Source organism: Homarus americanus, unplaced genomic scaffold (assembly GCF_018991925.1).
Source record: "Homarus americanus isolate GMGI-L3 unplaced genomic scaffold, GMGI_Hamer_2.0 scaffold7626, whole genome shotgun sequence".
In the NCBI taxonomy this organism is placed as follows: Eukaryota; Metazoa; Arthropoda; class Malacostraca; order Decapoda; family Nephropidae; genus Homarus; species Homarus americanus.
In genome coordinates this window covers 12,365,259-12,391,498 of record NW_024718273.1, presented here as the reverse complement: position 1 = coordinate 12,391,498, position 26,240 = coordinate 12,365,259, and the positions used below count along the sequence as shown (strand labels likewise).

Below are 26,240 nucleotides of genomic sequence, written 5' to 3'. Positions count from 1 at the left end.
ATAGGAGTAGAAAGAAGAAGAATTACATGGTTGAAACAAGGCCATTGGATAGTTGTGTTATTCTGTTGTTTAGTGTACAGTAAAGTGAAGGTGTATATACAGGGAGAAAGATATGGAAAACTACAGGAAAACATGAAAGAGTTAGTGATAGGGATGATAAATTGACAAAGGTTTTAGATAGAAAATACATAAATGTAAATTAGATGAAGAGAGAGAGAGAGAGAGAGAGCGAGAGAGAGAGAGAGAGAGAGAGAGAGAGAGAGAGAGAGAGAGAACCTGTGTAAAAATGTTCATGAAATATGCCTGGGTACTCAGAACAGTTATGAGTTGTACCTGATACCTGATATAATGAATTCATGTCTGTAATGCAACGGCTAATATGACCTATCGAAAAATTTTCACGGTACTACTTAATTTACAACTTAAATTCAATAATGGAGGCGCACCTCCTCATTCCTCTCCTACGAAACTACCTTTCTCCGACACTGTTAGATACTTAGTTGAATTCACAGGATGAGGTTATGAATCCTCTATAAAGTTGTACAAAGGCTCAGCCAGTGATGAATCGTATTTACGTTGACTTTCACTTATGGTAACATAATTGCAGCAAGACTGAGTTGACGTCTTCGAGTACGTCTGCTTGTCAAGGTGGTATCATTACCCTCGCGTCCTGCAGGACCAAATCACCTAAATACTACTGTACAGTATATACGGAAGGTAGGCAAGAGACCTCCTCGACGCGTGATTGAAATCTTGTTGAACAGTCGCTAGATGTCTCTGCTAAGGTTTGTAACTGTGTTAATATAATGGAAAGATATATAATCAAAATTCATATCTTTGAAATTTGTATTTGAATATGAATAAGAAATAAAGAAAATGATACGTGGTACATATACAGTATATGTATAATGTAAACTCTAATATGAAATATATGGAAACGAGCTAAAATTAACCTAATGCATACAGCTTTTGAATATCAATATAAAGATAAAACTGATAAAACTAATTTCGCCATGATATGGAACACAGCTGATAAACATGTACCTCAAGTCAAAATGAACACATTATTGTGGTACAGGGTACAGTACAGTACGTTGACTGATTTGAAAGTAATCGGAGGTGTCTGACCATTACCCGGTGGGGAGAAGTTTACAGTAAATAACAACAATCACGGCGAGCAATATCTAAACATTAGGTTAGGTTATGTAAGGAGGTATTGATTTGAAGTATTTTTATGATCAGCACGATCTCTTATGGCCAATCAAAGTATCCAAAATAGAGTAAGACTCACAGAAGTCATCACTGATTGGCAATTATCCATATTTGTCATAAACATTTAATTGAGCTTTTCTCGTATTCCTTAAGCGACTTATTCGGTGACATTTAGGTTAGAATAAGTAAATATCATCAAAAAGAACATTGAAAAAATCACAAGTGACTTTGTAACATACAGTATAATTAAGTCGAGATGGTAATACAAATACGAACGTGTTGGTCAAGCTCCGAAAGAGTTGTCCCGGGGTCTGGCTAGCCCTCGGTCGGGGCTTGACCAGCAAAAAAAAAAAAAAAATAAAATAAAAAAAAATAAAAAATTATTATCTGCGAATAAATGTTATAAGTATATACTGCAGTAACAATATAATATAAAAGACAAAAATCATCGAAATATATCTATCTAGTTTCAGGGCTTATTTAGATATATATTAACACTTGTTACTAAGGTATTTGATTCCTCTCATCTGTAGATTGATATATATTTTCTATAATATATCATATTATTATATCACCCATGATGATAGTCCTGTATTTTAAACGAATAAGAATAAAACGAATCACATGTCCACTAGCAGCAGTTTTGGAATATGTCTTAGGCCAACACAGGAGCATCTGGTGATGTCCCACACTACATAATGTTGTCAGGGCCATAGTGCAGAAGCAGACCAAGTTTCATGCTTAATGTTAACAGTCAAAGTTCTCTAAACACATCGTTTGGCTGTCAGTACTACTCCTGCTGGCCGTGAAGATCATCACCTAATTTGCTTCCTCTCTATAAGTATAAAAATATGAACATGAACATCACACCTCTAAGTAGTGGTAAATAATCATAATATTGTTTATACCAGCATGTGAAGAATGTGGCAATAAGTTACCAGCCAGTGTTCCCTCTCTCAGTCTTAGAGAGAAATAGAGGAAAAGTCTCAACATTACACAGGGGTCCAGCGAGACCTCCGCTAGCATCACACCTTGGGAGTGAACGGGTGGCTGTTCTGGCCCTCTTGGTGAGTCTTGAAGACCCTCAGCTGCCGTCGCTACCTAAGGAGATTGGCCAGAAGGGTGGCCTATAGGACCCACTCGGTGGAGTTCCTGAAGGTTCTGGGGCTGCCCTGCCAATAGATGCTAGCAATATTTCGGAACTAACAATATTTTGGCCTATAAAAACGATAAAAATTTTCATGATCACCCATGTTGTTCGGCGTGCCAACAGCCTGGAGGCTATTGGTTCACCTCTACACCCGTGGGAACATCTAAGTCGGTTGGGTACAACAGCGTCAGAGAATTAAAGCAGCCTTACAGTAAGGACGGAATGTTCTAATATCGGCACCATGTCTTAAGGCCGACAATCCAATATTTATGTGATTTTTCCTTGTGTTTTCGTACACTTTGTATTGAATTTAACACCTATTACTATTGTACTTGTCATAATACATATAAATGAATAGCTTCATACAAAACCTAGCGTAACCTAACCTAACCTGTTTAGGTATAATTTGAATATCTTATGATTGTAAAAGACGTCTAACATGAAACAATGACAATACTTTCATATAAAATTAATTTACATTGTCATAAAATGAAACAAAGATTATGCCTTTATCCCTATTTAGTGCACACACACACACGCACACACACACACACAGGGGTGGGGAAATAGGGGAGGAGGTAGTGTCTATCCTGTCATGACGTGGTTACATTACAGTATAACTGGTCATATACAGCTGTGGTTCATCATTATTCTATGGCCAGGAAGGAAATAATAAGAGAATTTCATGAAGTGAATCACACAGTATCCACATTTTTCATCCTCAGTTTGAAATATAATGTCTTAAAACTCTTGAAATTAGTTATTGATAATATCGTTATACAAAAATATATGTGATATATAGACTCCATAAGACATAAGATATTTCAAAGAGAAGCACCATCATCACACTCACCACACAGAAGTACCATCATCACACTCACCACACAGAAGCACCATAATCACACTCACCACGCAGAGAAGCGCCATCATCACACTCTCCACACAGAAGCACCATCAACACACTCATCACACAGTAGCACCAAAATCACATTCTTCACACAGAGAAGCACTATCATCACACTCACCACACAGAGAAGTACCATCATCGCACTCACCACACAGAGAAGCACTATCATCACACTCACCACACAGAGAAGTACCATCATCGCACTCACCACACAGAGAAGCTCTATCATCACACTCACCACACAGAGAAGCACCATCATCACACTCACCACACTTAGAAGCACCATCTTAGAAGCACCATCATCACACTCAGCCATAAAGAGAAACACCATCATCACACTCACCACACAGAAAAGCGCCATCACATTTTCACACTCACCACACAGAGAAGCACTATCATCACACTCACCACACAGAGAAGCGCCATCACCACATTCGCCACACAGAGAAGCACCATCATCACACTCATCACACATAAAAGCACTATCATCGCACTCACCACACAGAGAAGCACCATCATCACACTCACCATATAAGCACCGTCATCACACTCACCACACAGAGAAGCGCCATCAACACACTCACCACAGAAAGAAGCACCATCATCACACTCACCACACAGAAGCAACATCATCACACTCCACACTGAGAAGCGCCATCATCACACTCACCACACAGAAGTGCCATCATCACACTCACCACACAGAAAAGCACCGTCATCATACTCACCACACAGAGAAGCACCATCATCACACTCATCACAGAAGTACCATCATCACACTCACCACACAGAAGCCATCATTACACTCACCACACACAGAAGCACCATTATCACACTCACCACACAGAAAAGCACCGTCATCATACTCACCACACAGAGACGCACCATCATCACACTCATCACACAGAAGTACCATCATCACACTCACCACACAGAAGCACCATCATTACACTCACCACACACAGAAGCACCATTATCACAGTCACCACACAGAAGCACCATCATCACACTCACCACACAGAGAAGCACCATCATCACACTCACCACACAGAGAAGCACCATCATCACACTCACCACACACAGAAGCACCATCACCACACTCACCACGCAGAGAAACACCATCACACTCACCACAAACACATCGCATTAATCACCACTCTAATTGTGATATAACTCCCAACACCAGTTTTAAATGATTTATTAGTTATCAATATTACTTTGTTGAAATATAAATTGTGCAATTTTCGTTTATCCTTTTATTAAGATATTATTGGTAATGCTGAAATGGCAATGCACAACTGACTAAAAAGAGGGTTTTCTTACACTTACATCGTTAAAGTAATCAATATCATTTTCAATAGCAATATCATTAACATCAAATTTTCATAAGGAGATTTACTGGTTATCCTGGTTTTGTCCGCGGTGCCCAGCTGCAACTCTCCAGCTTACCTTTATTAAATTATCGCCTCACCTGTTCAACCTATGTCTGGCCACTGGACCATACACACATACTATACACACACACAGCGTTTGGGAACTGCGTGTTTTCTTGTGGTTATCAGCATTTACTTGGATCACGCGCACTTACAGTGATTTACTTGCATACATATATATATATATATATATATATATATATATATATATATATATATATATATATATATATATATATATATATATATATATATATATATATATATATATATATATATATATATATATATATCCAACCCTACAGTACCTGGTTCTATTAGGGTTCCTGCTGGCGACGACGACGCTGTAGTTAGCATGTACAAGACGGGTGATGAGCGCCAGCCCGAAGTCCCCGCTGCCCAGGACCACCACCCGCTTCTTCCTGTCCTTATCTGCCGGGAGAGATGGCACTATAAGTGGCTCAAGGTCTCTTTGGGATAAGTCTATTATGGATATTATTATATCTCCGCAATATGGCATTCTCAAGGGTTGGGTGCCTCTTATGATCCCGTCTCTCTCTGGTGGAGAAGCCTTTATCACTGGGCTGTAGTTCCTATAGTGAAATAATGTTCATATTATTAGTTTATTGTTATTGTCAATCGTAATGGTTTAATTCAAGTATTTTGCTACATGAAAGAAATTCTAATCACAATTTATTCTCAGTTCAAGTATTTTCTTACCTGTTTTAGCAATATCATTTTATCCTAATACTCTACTGCCTTAATCTCAGTCATGGAGGTTTAATTCCGTGTTAACATAAAAAACAATCTCAGATATTCCTGCAATAATTCCAGTACTTCATGAACCACTTTTGGGGAATTTTGACAACAACCTCAGCAGCACAAGATCTGTCACTTCCCATGTTATGCTCCACAGGCAGGAGTCTCACCTATGGGCAAGTTGTAGTCCTCGATGGTACCGAGGGTCGAGGTGAAGGAGAACCTTGGATCAAAGGGGGGGAAGGCAGTGCCAGGAGTGACCATCCCACTGGTGCCAACACTGAATCGAGGATTGGTTTCCTGGTCAGACCCAAGGCCGAGGATGTACGGCTCCGTCTCACTCCAGCCAGAGGTACTTGGCCGCTCGCTTACACCTGAGGTACCGGTTGTTACACCATCTGGGGGAGGAACACCATCTGGGGAGGAAAGAATTACAATACAGTACTGTATAAAAATCGCATGAAATAGACGATCATCCAACTGGGAATCGTCCAAGTGGGATGACACCATATAATTATATACATGCACTCCTGTATATGGGTTAAGGCATACATACATATATACGGTGGAACGGAAGCACGAGAATCTAACATCATTATAGTATAAGAAAATAGACATATAATACCACTGAGTGAGGCTGACCTCCAGGATGTAGCTTCAGTATGACGTCACCCAAATCGAGCGGCACTGGAGTTGTTGGACCAACGACGTCCATCCCCTCCGCGTCGTTAAATAGCTCCGTCTTGTCCATCTCTTGGCGCTGTTTTCTGGTAATTCTGAGTGAAGACGCCATGGGCTCAAACGGACATTGTAAAAAAAAAATTATATATATATATATATATGCTGATAACCACAGAAAACAAGAAAACACGAAGTTCCCGAGCGCTTTCGTGTACTTCACATCTTAAGGGGTGAGTACATCAGTACAGACTAGGCGGTGGGACATGTGTGTGGGAGCTCCGTGTTTTTCGTCGAAAAACAGGGTCTTTCCAGGAGTACCCAGTCTGATTTCTAGGAAATCTGATTCGTGAGTGACTAGTGAGTGTCGTGACCAGTACAATATCTATCTGTGATCCCCCTAAGTAGATATATTTGTCAATTTAATGGTGAATCAGTGACTACCACGTGAGCTGTAGGCCCACCAAACTCCCCTCAGTGCCAGGGCTTGTAATCTGAGCCCTGTCCACCCCCACCGTCCACACACTCCCCCCCGTCCCACCAGGCCACCCAGCTGACCACAACTCAGCCGTCTCCACACTGCCAGCTATTCAGCCCTTACTAGCTCCAATATGTCTAACTTGGCTGCTAGTGTCAAAAGTTCCAATTTCACGAAACAACAGCTGACTGATGTGATAAAGTCCAACGGACTCTCATACAGGACATCATACAACAAATGAATAAGGAGGCCATCAAGAAGCTAGAAGAGGCTGACCAGCTAAGTGAGATTAAAAGAAGCTTGGAATTCTCGCAAGGGGAAATAAGTGACTTACAAGCAATGTTGAACGTTGAAGCTAAGGAGAACTGAACACTCAAGACCCAAGTTCAACAGCTAAGTGAGAAGAATTACAAGCTCAAAACGGAACTAACGACAGCAGCAGACCAGGTGGAATATGTGGATGACATAAGGCGGCAAAACTACCTCAGGATTGCCGGTATCCCTGAAGACATCCACGAGAACTGGGAGTCATCCCAACGCAAAATTTCACTCCTGCTAAATGAACAATTTAAACTTCCGTGTTCAACGCGTCGGAAAACCCAACTCCTCCCGCCCCCGCGACATCATAACAAAATTCTCATCCCCCTCTGACCGTGACAAAGTGTTTTATCAACGCAGTAAACTGAAAGGCACCACAATCTTCGTCAACGAAGATCTCTGTCCAGGTACGACTAAAGCCCGATTACAGCAAATGGACCAGTTTAAAGAAGCCAGGAAACAAGGTAAACACGTGACGTTCAATCATAAAACTCTTGTTGTAGGGGTTGGGCAAGTAGACACCCGCCCACTCACCCACCCGCTGTACCAACCCCCCCAAGCCCCTCTGAGTGTGGGGTGCACAATAAAATAGCCGCTGTAAGCGGCAATATAAAAATCAACCCTCGAGAACCCCCTCCCTATCGAAGGGGAACCAGCCACTGTCGCTATCACCTGCGGAGTTCCCCCCCTGTCGGTCAACTCAAGTACTGCACGTCTACCCTCTGTGGTGGAAACCAGCAACCCTCAAACCCGAGAGACAGGCGCACCTCCCACTCCACTCAACAGTCATCCTAATTCTGTTGGTTGTAGCACTTGTGAGTACGTTACCCCCCCACTGTTATAATGTTCTCAGATCTTCCTTTTTCACACCTCAGTGACCCTGAGTTTTTACTGTTCCTTAATCAGTATCAATGTCCCCACAATAATGATATTAGTGTCATTCCCTTAGATGTGCTAGATCGTAAGTGTTACACCCCATTTACCCATGGTGTCGACTCTCACTGACCATCACCACGACCTCATCTGCAAATTTGGTAAGAAGCTTCTACACCATCCTCGACACCGGCTCCTACTACCACCTGAGATCCCTAGTCCGAGAATTGCTGTTCGACACCACAACCGCATCCAGCCCATACGTGCACGAACTGATCGCTATAAGAACAGCCCAGTCCCAACCATTGTAAAAATTATCAATAACTTGTAATAAACCAGTGTATTCACTCCCAGTAAACACTACTCCTTGCACTGTCACTATGTTGAAATGGACTGTAGTTTGAGCTTTTCCCCATCTAGTTATTATATGTCTTATTTGTGTCACGTATGTTACTTGTATATTATTTGTAATTCGAAACCCATTCCCCAAATATGTAACTGTATATTTTCAGCCTTCTGGCTGCCAAGCTCTTTCAATAAACCGTTAATTGTTATTATTATTATTATTATTATACTCCCTCATATCGATCCTGATACCTTTCTACAAAACTCATTGGGTCACACCAACCCAAACTGTAACTACTACTTTCCTGACTCTCCCGAGTTTAGTTCTAGTCTCCTACTACCTCATTCCTTCTCCTTGATTAGCCATAACATCAGCAGTATTCCCCTTCATCTAGATACCTTTTTAGATCAGTGTTTACCTTTTATTGCCCACAAATTTGATGTACTTGGATTCTGTGAGACCAAACTCACTAACGATAGTGACCATTTGTATAACATTCCTAATTAGAATAGACACTGCGTCAACACGTCACGACACAGTGGTGGTGTCGCCCTATTTGTTGATATCAAGTATAACACTTCTGTAAGAGATGATTTAAAGGTTCAGGACGAGTTCATGGAGAGTGTTTTCATTGAATTACGTAACGACACACGAAATATCCTAGTAGGGATAATCTACAGAAGACCCCACACTAATGTAAGGAATTTTCTTGATAAATTTTCGGAGTTTATCTCTATCATAAGTTCAGAGAGGAAAGACTGCTACATCACAGGAGATTTCAACCTTGATCTATTAAAAGCAGAAACCGACGCCTCAGTATTAGACCTTCTTGCTACCTGTCATTCTAAACTCTTCTTCAACACTATAACCAAACCCACTAGAGTAACTGCTACCTCTGCCACTGTGATAGATCATATCTGGACTTGCAACACTTCTAACAACCTAGCAAGTGGAATTATTTATAACAATATCTCAGAGCACTTCCCAGCTTTTGCCATGTATAAAACAGCCACAAGACCTGAAAGGTCTAGTAGAGTCTCAATTCAATACAGAGACTACTGCACCGACAACATGCTCCTTTTTTAAAACAACCTAATGAATGCTAACTGGGATCTTGTCTATGCCTCCAACAACCCTAACGTGAACAGCTGCAACTTCTCTTGCATCTTCAATGCTTGCTTTGATAAATGCTTCCCGCTTAAGACTAAGTCAGTGAAAACTGTATCCATTTCCAAACCCTATATCACAAGCGAAATTAAGATAATGATAAAGGAAAAACACAAACTCCAAAGGAAATTTGCAAAAAGACCCATAACTTTCGGTGATGCTTACCGAAGTATCAGAAATAGAGTAACACAAGCAGTTAGAAATGCCAGACGTAACTATTATACAAATAAGCTCCAGTCAGCATCAGGCGACAGTAAGAAAACCTGGAATGTCATAAATTCTATTCAGAACAGGAACACTCAGCCTTCGGCCCCCCACTCAGCTTTTATGATAAACGACTCAGTTATAACGGAACCCTCCCTCATTGCCAACCACTTCAATCTTGCAGAGAGCATCCCTGATCACCATAAGGAATTTACAGCCTACCTACAAAACAGACAGCAAAATGAACTATTCTTATCCTCTGTCACAGCAGATGAATTACTGGCCATCATAAAAATGTCCAAAGATGCAGCAGCAGGCGAAGACAATATACCAATGAGCATCATTAAGAAAGTGGCCCACTTATTACTACCTGTTCTCCTCCACATTTGTAACTCCTCCTTCACTAGTGGTGTCTTTCCTGATAAACTGAAAATTGCTAAAGTCCACCAGGCATATAAAAAAATCTGGGGACAAAGGTCTCTTTAAGAATTACCGCTCCATGTCAGTCCTCCCAGCCTTGAGTAAGATACTGGAAAAGCTAGCATGTAATAGACTAAATTCCTTCTGCAATGCCAATAACATCTTTACAGACTCCCAGTTTGGATTTAGAGCAAGAAGGTCGACTGAGAGTGCTCTGCTATACCTTTACTAATGACATCTTAAATTCCTTTGATAACAGTCAGTTCACAGTTGGTATATTCTTGGACCTCTGTAAAGCCTTCGATACTGTCGACCATACCATCCTCCTTTCAAAGCTTGAACATTACGGCGTTAGGGGCCTATCCCACAATTGGTTTACCTCATATCTGTCCAGCAGGATGCAGTTTGTCTGTTATAATAACCACCAATCTGACTCCTCGCCAATCTTGTATGGAGTCCCCCAAGGTTCAATTCTCGGTCCAGTACTGTTTTTGTTGTACATAAACGACATAGTCCACGCCAGCTCACTCATAAAATACAACTTATTTGCAGACGATAGTAATCTCTATGCCAGCAACTCAGACCTCCATTCCTTGATGAGAACTATGAACACTGAATTAACTAAAGTCGGGACCTGGGTAATAAGTAATAAACTGACCTTAAACCTTGAGAAAACCCACTACACGATCTTTCACGGAATAAAAAATTTACCTCCAGACTTGAACCCCCTGTACCTTGGTAATATAGTCCTCAAATGAGAACAAAATACTAAATTCCTCGGAGTTATTGTTGATGAGAAACTTAACTGGAGAAACCACATACAAGCCATTCACAGTAAAGTCAATAAACAGTGCGGTATCATGTATCACACTCGACAGTCACTTACTCTCACAGCAATGAAAGAAATCTGTCATGATCTTGTTTACCAACACCTGATACACTGTCACACACTATGGGGGGTCTCTGGCTCTTCAAAAACACAATCTCTGGTTACTGCACAAAAGAGAGTTGTACGGACAATGACCTACTTGAAAAAACAGATCATACAAACGAAAAATATGCTATATTGAAATTTTTAAAATTCGAGGATATTAACACTTACTGCTGTGCCCTCTTTGTTTACAAATCTATCAATCACTTGCTTGACAATAATTACTTCCAGTTCTGGAATAATCAGAGATACAACTTAAGGCACCCAGAGCTACTAAGACCACCCCCCATGCGCTCCTCTCAGTCCCAGACCTCCATAAAATATCATGGTGTGAAGGTGTGGAACAACTTACCCCCACCCATCCGAGCAAAGACTACACTCCCTTCCTTTAAATCATCTCTTAAAAAATATCTATTGTCTAAGTATTAATATTTCTTGTGACACTTACTATATTTACAGTACCTGCTTTTATTGTACCATCAAATCCATTTTATCGGAAATTATCATGTAAATAAATAAGTAATTACCATTGCAATAAACATAATTGCCAACTAGACATAATCCTCAAAGCTCTGTCCTCTTGTTCAACCTTATTACTGTACAACCCAGGTTGTACTGCTCCCCATTATACTTATGTTTTTGAATTCCACTCTAATTTATATGTATATGTGTATGTGTATGTATAATAATAATAATAATAATAATAAACGGTTTATTAATAGAGTTGCAGCCCGTGGCTGAAAATATACAGACTTACATTTGATTTAGACATAATGATATAATATGCATTGAATACATTTGCAGGGCTGTACAGTACATAAATTAGGAGTTGTTTATTATTTTAACAATAGATGGGATGGTGCCGTTCTTATATCTATAGGTGCGGGCTCTTATGGGCTGATTTTTTTTGTAATGGCGGACTGCGCGAGTTGGGTGGGGGGCTGCAGGTGGCAGGAGGTGGCAATGACGAGGGTGGTGCAGTAGTCCACTGCCAAACCTTTCCAGTGCTTGGTGGTGGAGGTCACTGAGGGATGGCATTTCCAGGGTGGAGAGAGCGTTGGTGTAGCCCGAGTATTCTGCGCCAAGCATGATTCTGCAGGCCCTTTTCTGTACCTTCTCTAGCTGACGTTGTTGGGTGGAGTTGAAAGAAGACGACCAGGCTGGTGACACATACATTAGTTTGGGGAGAATAAAGGCATTGTAGATGGTCCTCAGCTCTGGCGTGGGTGTCCCAAGTGACCTAAGTCGTCGTAGCATGTAGAGACGGTACGAGGCTGCCTTGACTGTGTTATTTACATGGGCCTTCCAGTCAAGTTTGTTGCCTATAGTTACACCCAGGAGTTTGGCAGATTGCACCAGCTGGAGAGGATGGGCACCCACTGTGACTGCTGGGGCTTGCACTGGAGTGGTGGCGGTATTGATGTGCATGACTACGGTTTTGGTGTGGTTGATGGTGACCTTGTTCTCCGTAGTTCATGCCTGTAGCCTGTCCAGGGTGCCTTGTAGTGATGAGTAATCTGGTGCGGTGTTGTCCACTGAAACCCCTACAATGCAGTCATCCACATACTTCCACCTGTGAGGAGTGTCGGATAGAGTGTCGTTGATGAGGATGAGGAAGCACAGTGGTCCCATCTTGGTCCCCTGGGGAACACCGCAGGTGAGGTGTTGGAATGTAGAGACCAAAGCTCTGATACCTCACTGCCTGGCGACGTCCACTCAAGAAATCAGTGAGCCATGAGACCAGGTTGGTGGGCAGCCCTAGTGCAATAGCCTTGTTGATAACAGTGTAGTGATCAACAAGGTCAAAGGCCTTCCTGCAGTTCACAAGGGCAACGGATAGTGATGTCTTACGTTTCTGCAAGCTTTTGTGCAGAAAATCCAGAAAACTCACCAAGCAGTGTGATGTAGAGGAGGTGCTCATATTGCCAAATTGCTGTGGATCAATTGACTGATAGATACTGGCAAATGCCCACTCAAAAACAAAGTCCTCACAAAGTAGACTGGGTATGGGGGTAATGGCAACTGGCTTGAGGTCGTTAGGGGACTGTGGGGTGGTGACCTTGGGGAAGGGGGTGACAAATGCGGTTTTCCACTCATTAGGGCATTTGCTTTGTCTGAGGGATGCATAAATAATAGAACAGAGGGGGTGGCAAGTTCGACTGCAAACTCCTTGTATATTTTGATTGGGAGGTCAATTAAGGTCGTGGAGCGTTTGGATTTAAATTTCAGGAGTTTGTTGGCGATTTCATATGGTTGAACACTGGGAGGGGGGGAGGGGGAAGGTAAGTAAGCTGGGAGGAGAGTGAGGTCAAGACTGGGTAAGGTATGTGTGTGTGTATATGTATATATATATATATATATATATATATATATATATATATATATATATATATATATATATATATATATATATATATATATATATATATATATATATATATATATATATATATATATATATATATATACAGTATATATGCAAGTAAATCACTGTAGGTGCGTGATCTAGGTATATGATAAATCACAAGGCCAGACAGGTAAAGATCTTAACTAGAATTAAACAACACAAAATACAGTAAGTTAGGATTAGTTGTGAACCAATGCCTGTTTGCTCATTTGAGGATAACGAGCATTGCATTGACTGGGATAATGCCTCCTTAATATTACCATGTAATTCAATTGATAGTAGGAACATCATAGAATCTAGTCTTATTAAACAAACAGAAGCATTCAACATGAATTTGAGTAACGGCATGTACAATCTGGACAATTTTGAAATTAAGAAGATTTGTGACCAGGTGAGAAGGCCGGGTCACCTGACCATCTGACCTGACCACCAACCATTGTGTGCTATTTAAAGATTAGTAGGGTCATTACCTAATACCTGACCATTGTGGACCTGGTCTCACCCTCCTCTGTATATGTACACCTTGGTTTGTATTTCTCTCTCCAGTCTGTACTCACCCCTGAAGATGTGAATTACACGAAAGCGCTTGGGAACTTCGTGTTTTCTTCTTTCCTTGTGGTTACTAGCATATATATATATATATATACACATATATATATATATATATATATATATATATATATATACACATATATATATATATATATATATATATATATATATATATATACACATATATATATATATATATATATATATATATATATATATATATATATATATATATATATATATATATATATATATATATATATATATATATATATATATATATATATATATATATATATATATATATATATATATATATATATATATATGTGTGTGTGTATATACTGTATGTGTATATGTATGTATAAATAAATAAAAAAATAATTATAAATAAAAATAATAAATAATAAAATAAATAAATATTGAAGTGATAACCGTGGTAACACTATGAGATGTACTTAAGAACGTAAGAATGGAGGAACTGCAGTGGCCTATTATCTATACTGGGCAGTCCCTTTACACCCAACCCCTATTACCATGATAAAGCATCCAACCTATGTTTAGCTATTCACGATTCGAGCACGATGATATTTGGTAACTTGTTCCATTCATCCACTACTCTGTTTCCAAACCAGTGTTTACCTATTTCACGCCTAAATCTAAATTTGTCTAATTTAAAACCATTGTTACGAGTTCGCCCTGGTTGCATAGTAGCTTCTGGAGTACCTTTGTAATGTCCTCTTTGTTTAGCCCTGCCTCCACTTATACACCCCCATCAGGTCGCCCCTCGCTCTACGTCTCTCGAGGAGTGCAAATTAAGATGCTTTAACCTGTCTCTATACTCAAGGTTCCTAATGCCCGGGATTAGTCTTGTCATTCTCCTCTGAATTCTTTCCAAGGATTCTATATCCATTCTGTAATACGGTGACCAGAACTGAACTGCATAATCCAGGTGTGGTCTCACAAGAGCAAGATACAGTTTTAGGATGACCTCGCTAGTCTTGTAACCAACACTCCTTTGTATGAACCCAAGTACTTTATTAGCCTTTGTTATGAGCAAAACACATTGTTTACTTGGCTTAAGGTTCCTACTTATCATTACTCCTGAATCTCTCTCGCAGTCGGATTTCTATGGCATCGTTGTTCATCTGCATCTGGTTTCGCTGTTTACATCTCCTATACCGAGTAGTTTACATTTGTCCACGTTGAATTTCATCTGCCATTTTTCAGACCATTCGAAAAATTTGTTTAGATCTTCCTGTAGTTTTGCGGAGTCCTCGTCAGATTTAATAACACGTCCTATTTTAGTGTCATCAGCAAATTTACTTATGTTGTTGTCTATGCCGATATCTATGTCGTTTATGTATATAATAAATAATAATGGTCCAAGTACTGAGCCTTGGGGAACTCCACTTGTGACGTTGCTCCAATGGGACTTAGTGCCATTAATGCTCACTCGCTGTTTCCTGTCCTGTAACCACTCCCTAATCCATTTAAGGATGTCACCTTTGATGCCACGAGCTTCTACCTTTCTAATTAGTCTTTCGTGGGGGACTCTGTCGAAGGCTTTGCTAAAGTCGAGATATACCACATCATAATTGTGCCCCTCGTCCACCGATTCGAAAACTGATGAAAAGAATGTTAATAGATTAGTTAGGCAAGAACGTCTGCTTGTGAAGCCATGCTGGGAATCATTGATCAATCGGTGCTTCTCCAGGTGATTTCGAATAGAGTTTGAAATGATTGCTTCCAGTAATTTGCCTACTATTGATGTTAGACTGATTGGGCGGTAGTTAGAGGATAGTGATCTATCCCCCTTTTTGAAAATCGGTATTACATTCGCTATCCTCCAGGATTCTGGTACTACACCTGTTTTTAAGGACATGTTAAACAACTTTTTGTTACATGCAAGCCTTCCTTACATTCCTTTTATTACTCTGGGCAAATATCTCATCGGGGACCAGGTGACTTAGTATTAGGGCTTTAGTTTGTCTATTTGCTTACTAACATCGTTACTAGTCACTACTATCTCGCTTAATTTGTTTTCTTCACTATCTCTGAATAGAGTCGGTGCCTCGGGTATCATGTTTAAATTTTCGATGGTGAAAACTGTTGAAAAATATTTATTCAAATTATTGCTCATTTCTCTGTCGTTATCAGTGAGCTCGCCGGTGTCTGACCGTATTGGTCCAATCTTTTCTCGTGTTTTAGTTTGATACATTTGGTAGAATCCTTTGGGGTTTGTCTTTGCCTCCCTTGCTATCCTTACCTCATTATTCCTCTTTGCTTTCCTTATCTCGGTTTTAACCCTACTCACCAATACCCTATAATAGTCCCGGAGGTGAATTTCGCCACGATTTATCCTTCTACCTATAGCCTTCCTTTGGCCAATGATGTTCCTTAAATAATTATTAATCCATTTAGGGTCATTGTTGTCTGATCTGAGTTTTTTGTATGGTATGTTCTGCTTTTGTGCATTAAGTAACTCACTATTTAAATTGTTGTGGAACTCGGCAATCTCAGATCTCGTTATCAGGTCGGTGTCATCTGACAGGTTCACGGCCAAGCGCGACACCCCCTCTCTCAGCTGCCTCTTTAAACTGTCAAAGTTCGCCCTTCTGAAATCTGGTACTTTAGTGGAATTTTCCTTACGTCTGCCCTGAAAGTCTAACTGGAATCTAATTTCTTTGTGATCTCTGTTTGCAAATTCGTTCCCTACCTCGACCCTGCTAATGAGGTTTTCTCTGTTTGACAGAATTAAATCGAGTATATTATTACCCCGTGTGGGTTCAGTTATATGTTGACTTAGAAAACAGTCCTGGATAGTCTCGAGAAAATCCTCTGATTCTGAGTTACCTGTAAGGTCAGTCCAATCTATTTGGCCAAGGTGAAAGTCGCCTACTATACAGACTTTGTTGTGTATGGAAGCCCTGCGCATTTCATCCCAGATAAGTCGCTCTTTGACTCTATCAAGATTGGGAGGTCTATATATTACTCCTGTGATTAATTTTTCCCTACTGTCGATTAATTCTATCCAAATTGCTTCTGTATTCCGCTCAGTTTTTATTTCCTTATTTATTTCACACTTCAGATTATCCCTTACATAGATTGCTACTCCGCCTCCTTTCCTGGTCTGCCTATCGGTATGGAACAGTTTGTAACCCGCAATTTGGTATTCGACTGGTAACTCACTGTGTCTAGGTTGATCCATGTTTCAGTGAATGCAATTATATCGATTTTTTTCGGTACATACCAAGGCCCTAATATCATCTATTTTGTTTCTCATACTTCTACTGTTCGCGTAGTATATATTTAAGTTAGTCGTGTTCTGAGTCCTCCCCTTACCGAGTTTAGTTTTAAACTCCCTGTCTAATTTAGTTTTGTCATCATTCCTAACACTATTTCCCTGTAATCTTTCACTTTGTTTGCCCGCTCCCACTGCAGTCTCCTCCACCCCCGTGCTCATATGTTCTCCTAGCAGTTTAAAGACTTCGATATCTTTTGAACTGCCCCCTCTAGAGCCCCAGCCAGGGTTGCTACTCCATCCTTAGACAGGTGCACCCCATCCCTAGCATAAAGGTCCCTTCTGCCATAGAAGTTGTCCCAGTTGTCAATGAATGGGACTGATATTGATTTGCAATATCTGTCAAGACGGTCGTTGACACCAACTGCCCTTGACAACCAGTCACTGCCAACTCTCCTTCTAGGCAGGACACGGCATATGATAGGGATCCCTCCCTTAGTCCTAATACGATCTATAGCTGCCTTGAACTTATCAAGAAGCTCCTCGCTCCTACACCGGCCAATATCATTGCCTCCTGCACTGAGGCAGATAATGGGTTTGTTCCCATTACCAGACAAGATATTGTCCATCCTGTCAACTATATCCCCCACCCCAGCCCCTGGCAAACACACCCTCATCCTATTTTTGTTTTTACCACAAAAGGCCCTGTCCATGTACTTTACCTGTGAGTCACCAACAATTAAAGTTTTTACACCTTCCTTGTCATCCCTGTCCCTGACTGTACTAACGTCCAATTCATCTATCAAGGGACTGAACGGGTTGGTACACTTAGCTGTTGTTGTCGTTGTTGTCGTATCCTTGGTGTACTTCTTCACCACCAGCTTCGTCTTCCCACTACTCACAACCTTCCACTCGCTTGAGTTTTCGTCAGACACTGGCTTTACTCGTCCAGCCTCCCCTTTTAACTTCGCCAGCTCTTCCTTTAATTTCAGGTTCTCCAACGTAGCCCTCTCAATTTCTTCCTTGGCCTTTGCCAATTCTTCCATGGACCACTCCAGTTTGGTCAACAAACTCTCGTACCCAAGACCGCACATAGCACTGGCCATATCTGATAATTATCCCTCCGGAGCTAACCCTGCCGTGACCTTTCCCCTAGTGAGGTCAGAATACCATGCTATTTTACTATTCCAGATGATACTAAATGTTACATAATACTTCCTTTAGATAAATGTATAGTACATAAGAACATAAGAAAATAAGGAGTCTGCAATAGGCCGGTTGGCCTGTGCATGGCAGCTCCTGTCGAGAGTTACTACCACTCTTTATCATCCATGAATCTATCTAGCCTCCTTTTGAAACTTTCCAGAGTTCCCGCACTTACTACAAAGTTGCTAAGCTTGTTCCACTCGTCCACCACCCGATTTGTGAGCCAGTTTCTTCCTATCTCCCTCCTAAACCTAAACTTATCCAACTTGAATCCTTTGCTCTGAGTCCTATCCTGCTCGGATATTATAAGAACTTTATCTATATCCCCTTTATTGATTCCTTTCACCCACTTAAATACTTCTATCATATCTCCCCACACTCTTCGTCTTTCTAGGGAATGCAAGTTAAGTTTCTTTAACCTATCATGATATGGAAGGTTTCTAAGTCCCGGAATAATTTTTGTCATTCTTCGCTGCACCGACTCTAGTGAATTTATATCTATTCTATAATAGGGGCACCAGAACTGAACCTTATAATCGAGGTGCGGCCTGACTAGCGCAAGTTATAGTTGCAATAAGACCTCTGCACTCTTGTTACTTACACTTCTAGATACAAAACCCAATACTCTGTTTGCCTTATTTCGAACATTAACGCACTGTTTTCTAGGCCGTAGGGCCGGGCTTACAAGTACCCCTAGGTCTCTTTCACAAGTCGACTTTTCAAAGTTGATGTTGGTAAGGCTGTATACATTATAAGTATTTGTTCTTCCAATATTAAGTACGCTGCACTTGCTGGTGTTGAATTTCATTTGCCATTTTTCAGACCACCCCTGCAGTTTATTTAGATCCTCCTGTATTGCATTTTGCATCCTGCCTGAATTAATTTGCCGCCCTATTTTGGTGTCATCCGCAAACTTGCTTATGTCTGCTGACCCCAGTATCTAGATCGTTTATGTAGATTATGAACAGAATGGGCCCTGATGCCTGACCCTAAGGGAACCCCACTGGTTACGGCCCCACTCAGATTTAACACCATCTCACGGCTGACCCTCTGGAACCTATCAGTGACCATGATTTTATCAATTTAAAACTTTCCCTCGATACCATGAGCCTTAATTTTTCTCAAGAAGCCTCTGATGTGAGTACTCTGTCAAATGCTTTGCTAAAGTCTAAGTAAATAACATCGTAATTTTCGTCATTATCTACTACCTCGAACTTTCCTAAAAACACGTTAGCAGATTTGTTAGACAAGATTTCCTTTGTAAACCCATGTTGAGAGTGGTAGATTAATTTGCTTTTCTCTAGATGCGATCGGATGCTATCTGCTATAATTGATTCAAGAAATTTCACCACTACTGACGTCAAACTGATCGGCCGGTAATTTGACACTGATGCTCTGTCTCCCTTTTTGAATATGGGTACTACATTTGCCTGTTTCCACAAGTCTGGCACAACTCCAGTCTCGAATGATTTTGTAAATAAGTTTACGAGGGGTCCGCTAATCTATTCCCTACACTCTTTCAAGACTCTAGGGAAAATTTTATCCAAACCTGGGGATTTTGTTTTCTTTAGTTTATTTATCTTCTTAAGAACATCCTCTTTTCTGATAGTGATATTTAATTTCTCTTCTTCCTTTCCCTTAAATATCAGTTCTACCTCTGGAATTTCATCTCAAATCTCTTCTGTGAAAACTGATAAGAAGTAGCTGTTCAATGCTTTGCTTATTTCTTCACTACCATTTATCAATTCTCCCCCCCCTGACTTTAAAGGCCCAACTTTGTCCTTGACCTTTGTTTTTTATACCTGGAAAATTCCCTTGGGATTCGCCTTGGATTCTCTTGCTATCCTGATTTCGTAGTCTCTCTTTGCTTTCCATTACATTTTTCTTAACATTCCTAGATAGTTCATTACTGTATACCTATTTCTGAGCTGCTCCTCCCCTCCCTTTAATTTCTTATATATTCCTTTCTTTATTCCTATGTCATGTTTTAAGTTTTCTGGTCATCCACCTTGGCTCATTCTTATTTGACCTAATTTTTTCTGTATGGTATATTTTGTTCTTGTGCTTTTATGTAGTATACTAGTGAATATATTGCAAAGTCACTGATCAATTGTTGTGTCTCTATGACCCCACCCCTTCCTACTGGGGACTGGTGTGGCTGTTCCCAGGTGACCTCACCTAGTGCCTTCTTAACCCTGATAATCCGCCAACCGAAGTTTGGGACTCTGACCATATTGTCATTGTTTTTCGTTTTTTTCCCAATTTAGGGTGAACCTGATTTCTCAGTGATCACTGTTACCTAGTTCTTCCCCTACTGTGATATCTCTGATAATATTTTTCTGTTTATTAATACTGAATTATGTATGCCTCTAGTAGGTTTACCTGTAATTAGTTGTTTCAAGAATTGTGCATACTGCGTCTAGGAAGTATATATCAGGTGCCTCAAAGAGAGCTCAGGTTCTCAACTCACTCAGCCATGTTAATATTGTTATTATTATCCACTCTGTATCTGTATTTTTCTGGCTAAATAAATTGTTTCAATCAATCAATGTTACAATCAAGGAGAAATACTTGAGAAGGCAAATATATACAGTAGAGGAGAGTGAGATCAAGTCCCTAGGGGACAGCAGGGGTCCACAATGTTCCGGTCATAAGGCAGTGACCCTTAATAATCTTTCATAATAAAAAAAAATGACCATGCTATCTCTAAGCACAGCAGCTGTCCATAGTCAGGTCATAGGGTACGATGACCCAACCTTCTCACCTGGTTACAAATCTTCTTAATCACAAAATTATCCAGTTTGTACATACCATTACTAAAATTCATGCTGACAGATTTGGTATGTTTAATGAGACTGGATTCTATAATGTTCCTACACAATTGAATTACAAGGTAATATTGGGGTTATATATATATATATATATATATATATATATATATATATATATATATATATATATATATATATATATATATATATATATATATATATATATATATATATATATATATATATATATATATACACGAAATGAAAATTTTGCCAGTAAGTCATCTGTAAAATTGGTTTATTCTGTAGTTAGAGGAGTGAAAGGCGGTAAAATACAGTGCAGGCCACATTTGTCTCCCCGTGAACCAGCATAGCAGTTAAAAGTGAAGTGTTAAGTAAAAATGAAGTGCCAGACGTACGACTCATTCGGACAGCGGCGGACAGTGGTCGGTTGGCGTTGCTCCCCAGTCAGTTTTAGTTGAAGTCAGTTCTGCTTAGCCTTAGATGATGGACTTGCATTTTCCTATGACACGTACGTGCTTATACGTTTGGTATTGCTTAGATCATATTATCTTATTACAGTTTAGGGAGTGTTACCCTAAGGTCAGGATGTTGTGTGGATGATATTATATTATTACAGTTTAGTGAGTGTTACCTTAAGGTCAGGATGTTGCGAGTGTTACCCTCAGGTATATATACATTTTACTTTAGGACATAGCGCGCCCGAAAGTTACAAACATTTAGATCTCCCTATTTTGAGCATTTTGAACCCCATATATACCAGACTGGAAGGAAGGTGTGGGTGTGCTTATTTATAATGTATGGGCCAAGTGTATGATTGATTTTCCATCGGTTTGCATTTTAAGAAAAGTTGAATGTTTTAAAACTGAGGAGTGATTCCGATTCGTTTTTATCAGGGATTTAAAAAATAAACTGTTTTGCTCTAGCACGTCACACTTTATTACCAATAAGACAAGATATTATAACTTATACTTATACAAATACAACATACAAATATGACAAGATAATACAAATAAGACAATTCAGTGGGCTTTAAAGTTAACTAAACCTAAAGTTTATTGTGATTAAGGTTATTTGTCTGCAAATAGAGAAATAAATGGTATACAGTATATGAATATGTGTGTGAACATAATATTAGGCTTCTAGGATGGGTGAAACTTTCTTTTTTTCTCGATTTTCTGGGATTCTTTTCACTGGCACAATCTCTCTTCAGCATCCAGCAGTAGTCTGCCACCATGTTCACATTCCACCTTCCTTGATACCTCTTTTCCATTTCCTTAATGTCCTGGCGAAATCTTTCATCTTGCTCTTCACATAAGCTACGTAAATTTTCAGGAAAATACTCAAGATGGGAATGTAAGAAATGCACTTTTACACTCATATTGCAATCCATGTTTGTAAAGTTATTCAACATAACTTCAACAATGTTTTGATAGTTTAGATCTTTTATATTGCCTAAAAGTATATACACAATATTCTTGAAAATATTCCATGCTTCTTTCTCACACTGGTTTATCGACTCTTCAAATTGGTGATCCAACATTAACTTTCGGATTTGGGGGCCCACGAAAATGACAGCTTTGATATTTTCATATGTGACATGGAAATTCCTTGCATATGTACCTGAAACAATCACTTTCCTTATCTAGGGCATTTACAAATTAGTTCATTAACCCTAATTTGATATCGAAAGGAGGCAGCAGCACTTTCTTGGGGTCAATCAATGGTTCATGTAGAATATTTTTGGAACCTGGCATAAGAGCCTGTCTAGGTAGCCAGTGTTTTTGTCCCAATGTTCACGTCTTGCTCGGCTGTCCCACTCACACAAAAAACATGGCATTTTCGTGTATCCACTCTGTTGACCAAGCAGCAAAGCTTTGACTTTGAACTCTCCACAAACCAACAACCATGATCTTTATTATGAACTTCCTCGAGAAGTGTCTGCAAATTTTCATAAGTTTCCTTAAGATGAACAGAGTCAAGGAATTGACGAATATTCATTTCCACTATGAAGTAAAACTCCTTTGAGACTTGTTTTTGAAAAATCAATGAACAACCTCCATTCAGTAGCTGTATAGGTAATGCCAAAATAGTTAATTAAAGCAGACACATTATTACAATAAACCAAGGAGCCTTCCTCTGAAAAAAAATTGGACTAGTTCTTGTTCACGTTGCCTATACCATGAAACATATGTCCCTTTGTTCAATAACTTCTTTCATTTCAACTTAGTTCCTAAAAGTTCAGCAAACTCCTTTGTTAAATTCAAATCCATAACCAGATCGTCAAGTTCACTCTGGGTAAACACCACCGGTACATCACTAATATCTTCAGGTTGATAAACATCACTTCCGTTTTCTGACGATGAATCACGGTCAGATGCTGATGACACGGACTGCAATACATCTGGCGGAATGGGGACTGGAACCTCAGGACCATGTGGCACTGGTCTCATGGCAGATGGAATTTTGGAATAATGGAGTGCTTGTTTATTTTTTTTGCACTATATCCCTCTATCTTCACAGTGCAAAAAAACAGTTTTCACCATGATTTTTAGGCTCCCGCCATACCATATGGACTCCAAATGGCATGACTTTTTTCTTACCATATTTCCACAGTCTTAAACCTTCAACACAAGTGCGACACACTTTGTGGCGCCCATGGTTTATCTAAATCACATATTTTCACTCCAAAGTAGGTAAAATATGTATTTTTTACGGATGCAATTATTTCTTGTCGCTACTTAAACACAACAAAGCACCCACACATGTAGCACAATACGTTTGGATTGTTCAAACATCCACGAGAAGACATATAGACTAAGAGCAAAACAAGGAGATTTAACATTACATCCACGAGGAAAGGAAACAACTTGGTTAGGTAATTCAATAAAAGATTCTTCTCACGACTTGTAATAAGAGCCCTATACACAGCACCAAGTAGTATATTTTTCATTTTCATAATGATGTCGCACCATACCGCTTTATCATACAAATGATCATTCAAGAAATTTACATTGTCTATAAGAGAATTCCTCACTAATATAACCACACCTCTACCAGGTTCATTCTGCACTCCATCGAATTTACTACTTAACTTTAAAAAAAAAAAAAAAACTGATGGACTATTATGTTTACCAGTAAATTAAATTTTAAAAACTAAATTAATCAATTGTATTATTAGAGTTTATTATCTTATGCACTTATGCACTGGACTGGTATTTATTTCCCTTTATTATCTATATAATATAATATTTCTGGCTTGACTGCATTTTCACTTCCATCAACTCAATTAATTAATTGAATTATTATACATCCAAACGCATGGAAGTCGAATACAGTATAATGCTACTATCAGTCGCCACTCACCAGCTCTGCTCACCACGGAATCTCAGAGCGTTCTGCCGGGAGTGCTGTACGATATGTTGGGCAAACACTTCATTTTTACCTAGATTTCATTTTTAACTGCTACACCTGCGTGATGTATCCACACCACCCATAAAGAGCCCTTGAGACCCACTTTTCTCATAATTAAAAAAAAAATCAAATATATAAGAATTACAACTCAACACGGGAAGGAATAAAAATCCTCGATGAAACTATTAGATTTTAAAAGTCTTAACTATCTAAAATAGTTTAGATGAGAGGGCTGTAGAATTCAGTGATGGACAGCCTTAGTTAGTTAGTGGGCCATATATGTGATCCTCCCTCATCTCAGTGGGCCGCTTATTTGAAAATCTGACCAAAACCCAAATGCAAACGTAAAATATTTAATATTTTATCGCAAATAGAACAAGATAACCTGTAGCACAATGAAGCTGCGGGAACTTGGTCGCGTGACTCACCATATTTAAAGAATATTTTTATAAATCTGTTGGATAAGTTAAATCTTAGTCTAATTATGTAAAAAAAAAGAGTAAATTATATGCATAGTATGAGTAGCAATGAAGGTAATTCATAATGTGGAAAAGCTTAATAATGAAAAAGTTATAATTTTATATAGGCAACTACTGTTTTCCGCGCCAATTGCATTCAATTTTATATGTTATTTATGAAATCAAGGACAACGATCAATACAAATCCCGTTGGCTGCAGGTTGCCTACCACTGTGTACAGGTTTTGTCTATAACAGTGAAATACAATGATGGCAGAATTTCTCCTTTGTTGAAACTAAATATAATCAAGAATACCCAGCAAATATTCGATTATCAAAAGTCATGTTCAACAAAAATCAATAAGTGAAAACCTCAGTTGTTAGGACAGAGCGCGTAGAGTTAACTTGAGGAACTCTGAGAAAGAACACATTGACCACCACCACCACCACCACGACCACCTCTTGGCCTAAGACTTTACACGTACCATCTTCCATTAAAACTAAGAATTCCTATTCCATATTCGATTTAATTTCATTGGTTGACACAGTAAATAAATATTATACTATATACACAGGTGAAACAAAGTCTAAAACATCCAGTAACATCCAATATAAACAGTCTTAAACACCTTCCACTTACCTGTTGGTTGGTGAGGCGCTGAAGAGTGTTACCCCCTGCCAGCACTGCCTCCAGGTCGACACTGGTTACCTACAGCAGCAAACTGTCCTTTTGACTATTATGTCAGGATGACTTAGGACTATAAAAGCATTACTCATAGGTGATGATGGGATATTCCGATTCACAGTAATTTTTTCAGAGTAAGAGATGAATATCAATAAGAGTTATATTCCAGCCTCGACCACCGAGGACTCGCCTTTATCTAAGCTGGTGGTGGTGACCCTCTATGCTTGATAGCTACATTGGCTGCGGTGAATTGTTTCATTATTCTGGTTATCTCTCCTACGATAGTGAAACATTACACATTTATATTACTGAACTAACAATATTCGTTTTAAAGCTTCTCGCATACATTAATAACTCAATAATGAACTCGACTAAAACACTACTTTATACGGACTTAACAAAACAACTTCTCAAACATTACCTTAAAATCATCAGAAGATTGCACGGGGCACTTTCCTGTGCAATTCTCTTGGTGTTGGTATTATTGATTACTGTAATAAGATGCATTCCTGTATGACAAAACAAAGTTAAGAAGACAACCAACGAAATTATAAAAAAAATAAAATGATCACGCAGTCAGCAATGATCTTATGACTACTAACTATAA

At 39.4% G+C, this 26,240-nt stretch overlaps 1 protein-coding gene across 2 annotated transcripts in view; it reads right to left on the bottom strand.

Annotated features, from left to right (window-relative positions):
- The window catches only part of LOC121859412 (metalloreductase STEAP4-like), a 31,487-nt gene extending 5,793 nt beyond the window's left edge, over window positions 1–25,694 (bottom strand). The window contains exons 1-4 of one of the 2 annotated variants that reach the window (XM_042356207.1): window positions 25,589–25,694; window positions 6,104–6,237; window positions 5,632–5,877; window positions 5,011–5,134 (exon numbers count right to left, since the gene is read on the bottom strand). In XM_042356207.1, the coding sequence (XP_042212141.1) occupies window positions 5,011–5,134; window positions 5,632–5,877; window positions 6,104–6,212 (479 nt within the window). In that variant the 5' untranslated portion in view covers window positions 6,213–6,237; window positions 25,589–25,694. Of the gene's footprint in view, window positions 1–5,010; window positions 5,135–5,631; window positions 5,878–6,103; window positions 6,258–25,588 lie in introns of those variants that run through there. The other variant, XM_042356206.1, reaches the window with a different exon arrangement.
- Between the last annotated feature and the right edge of the window lie 546 nt (window positions 25,695–26,240).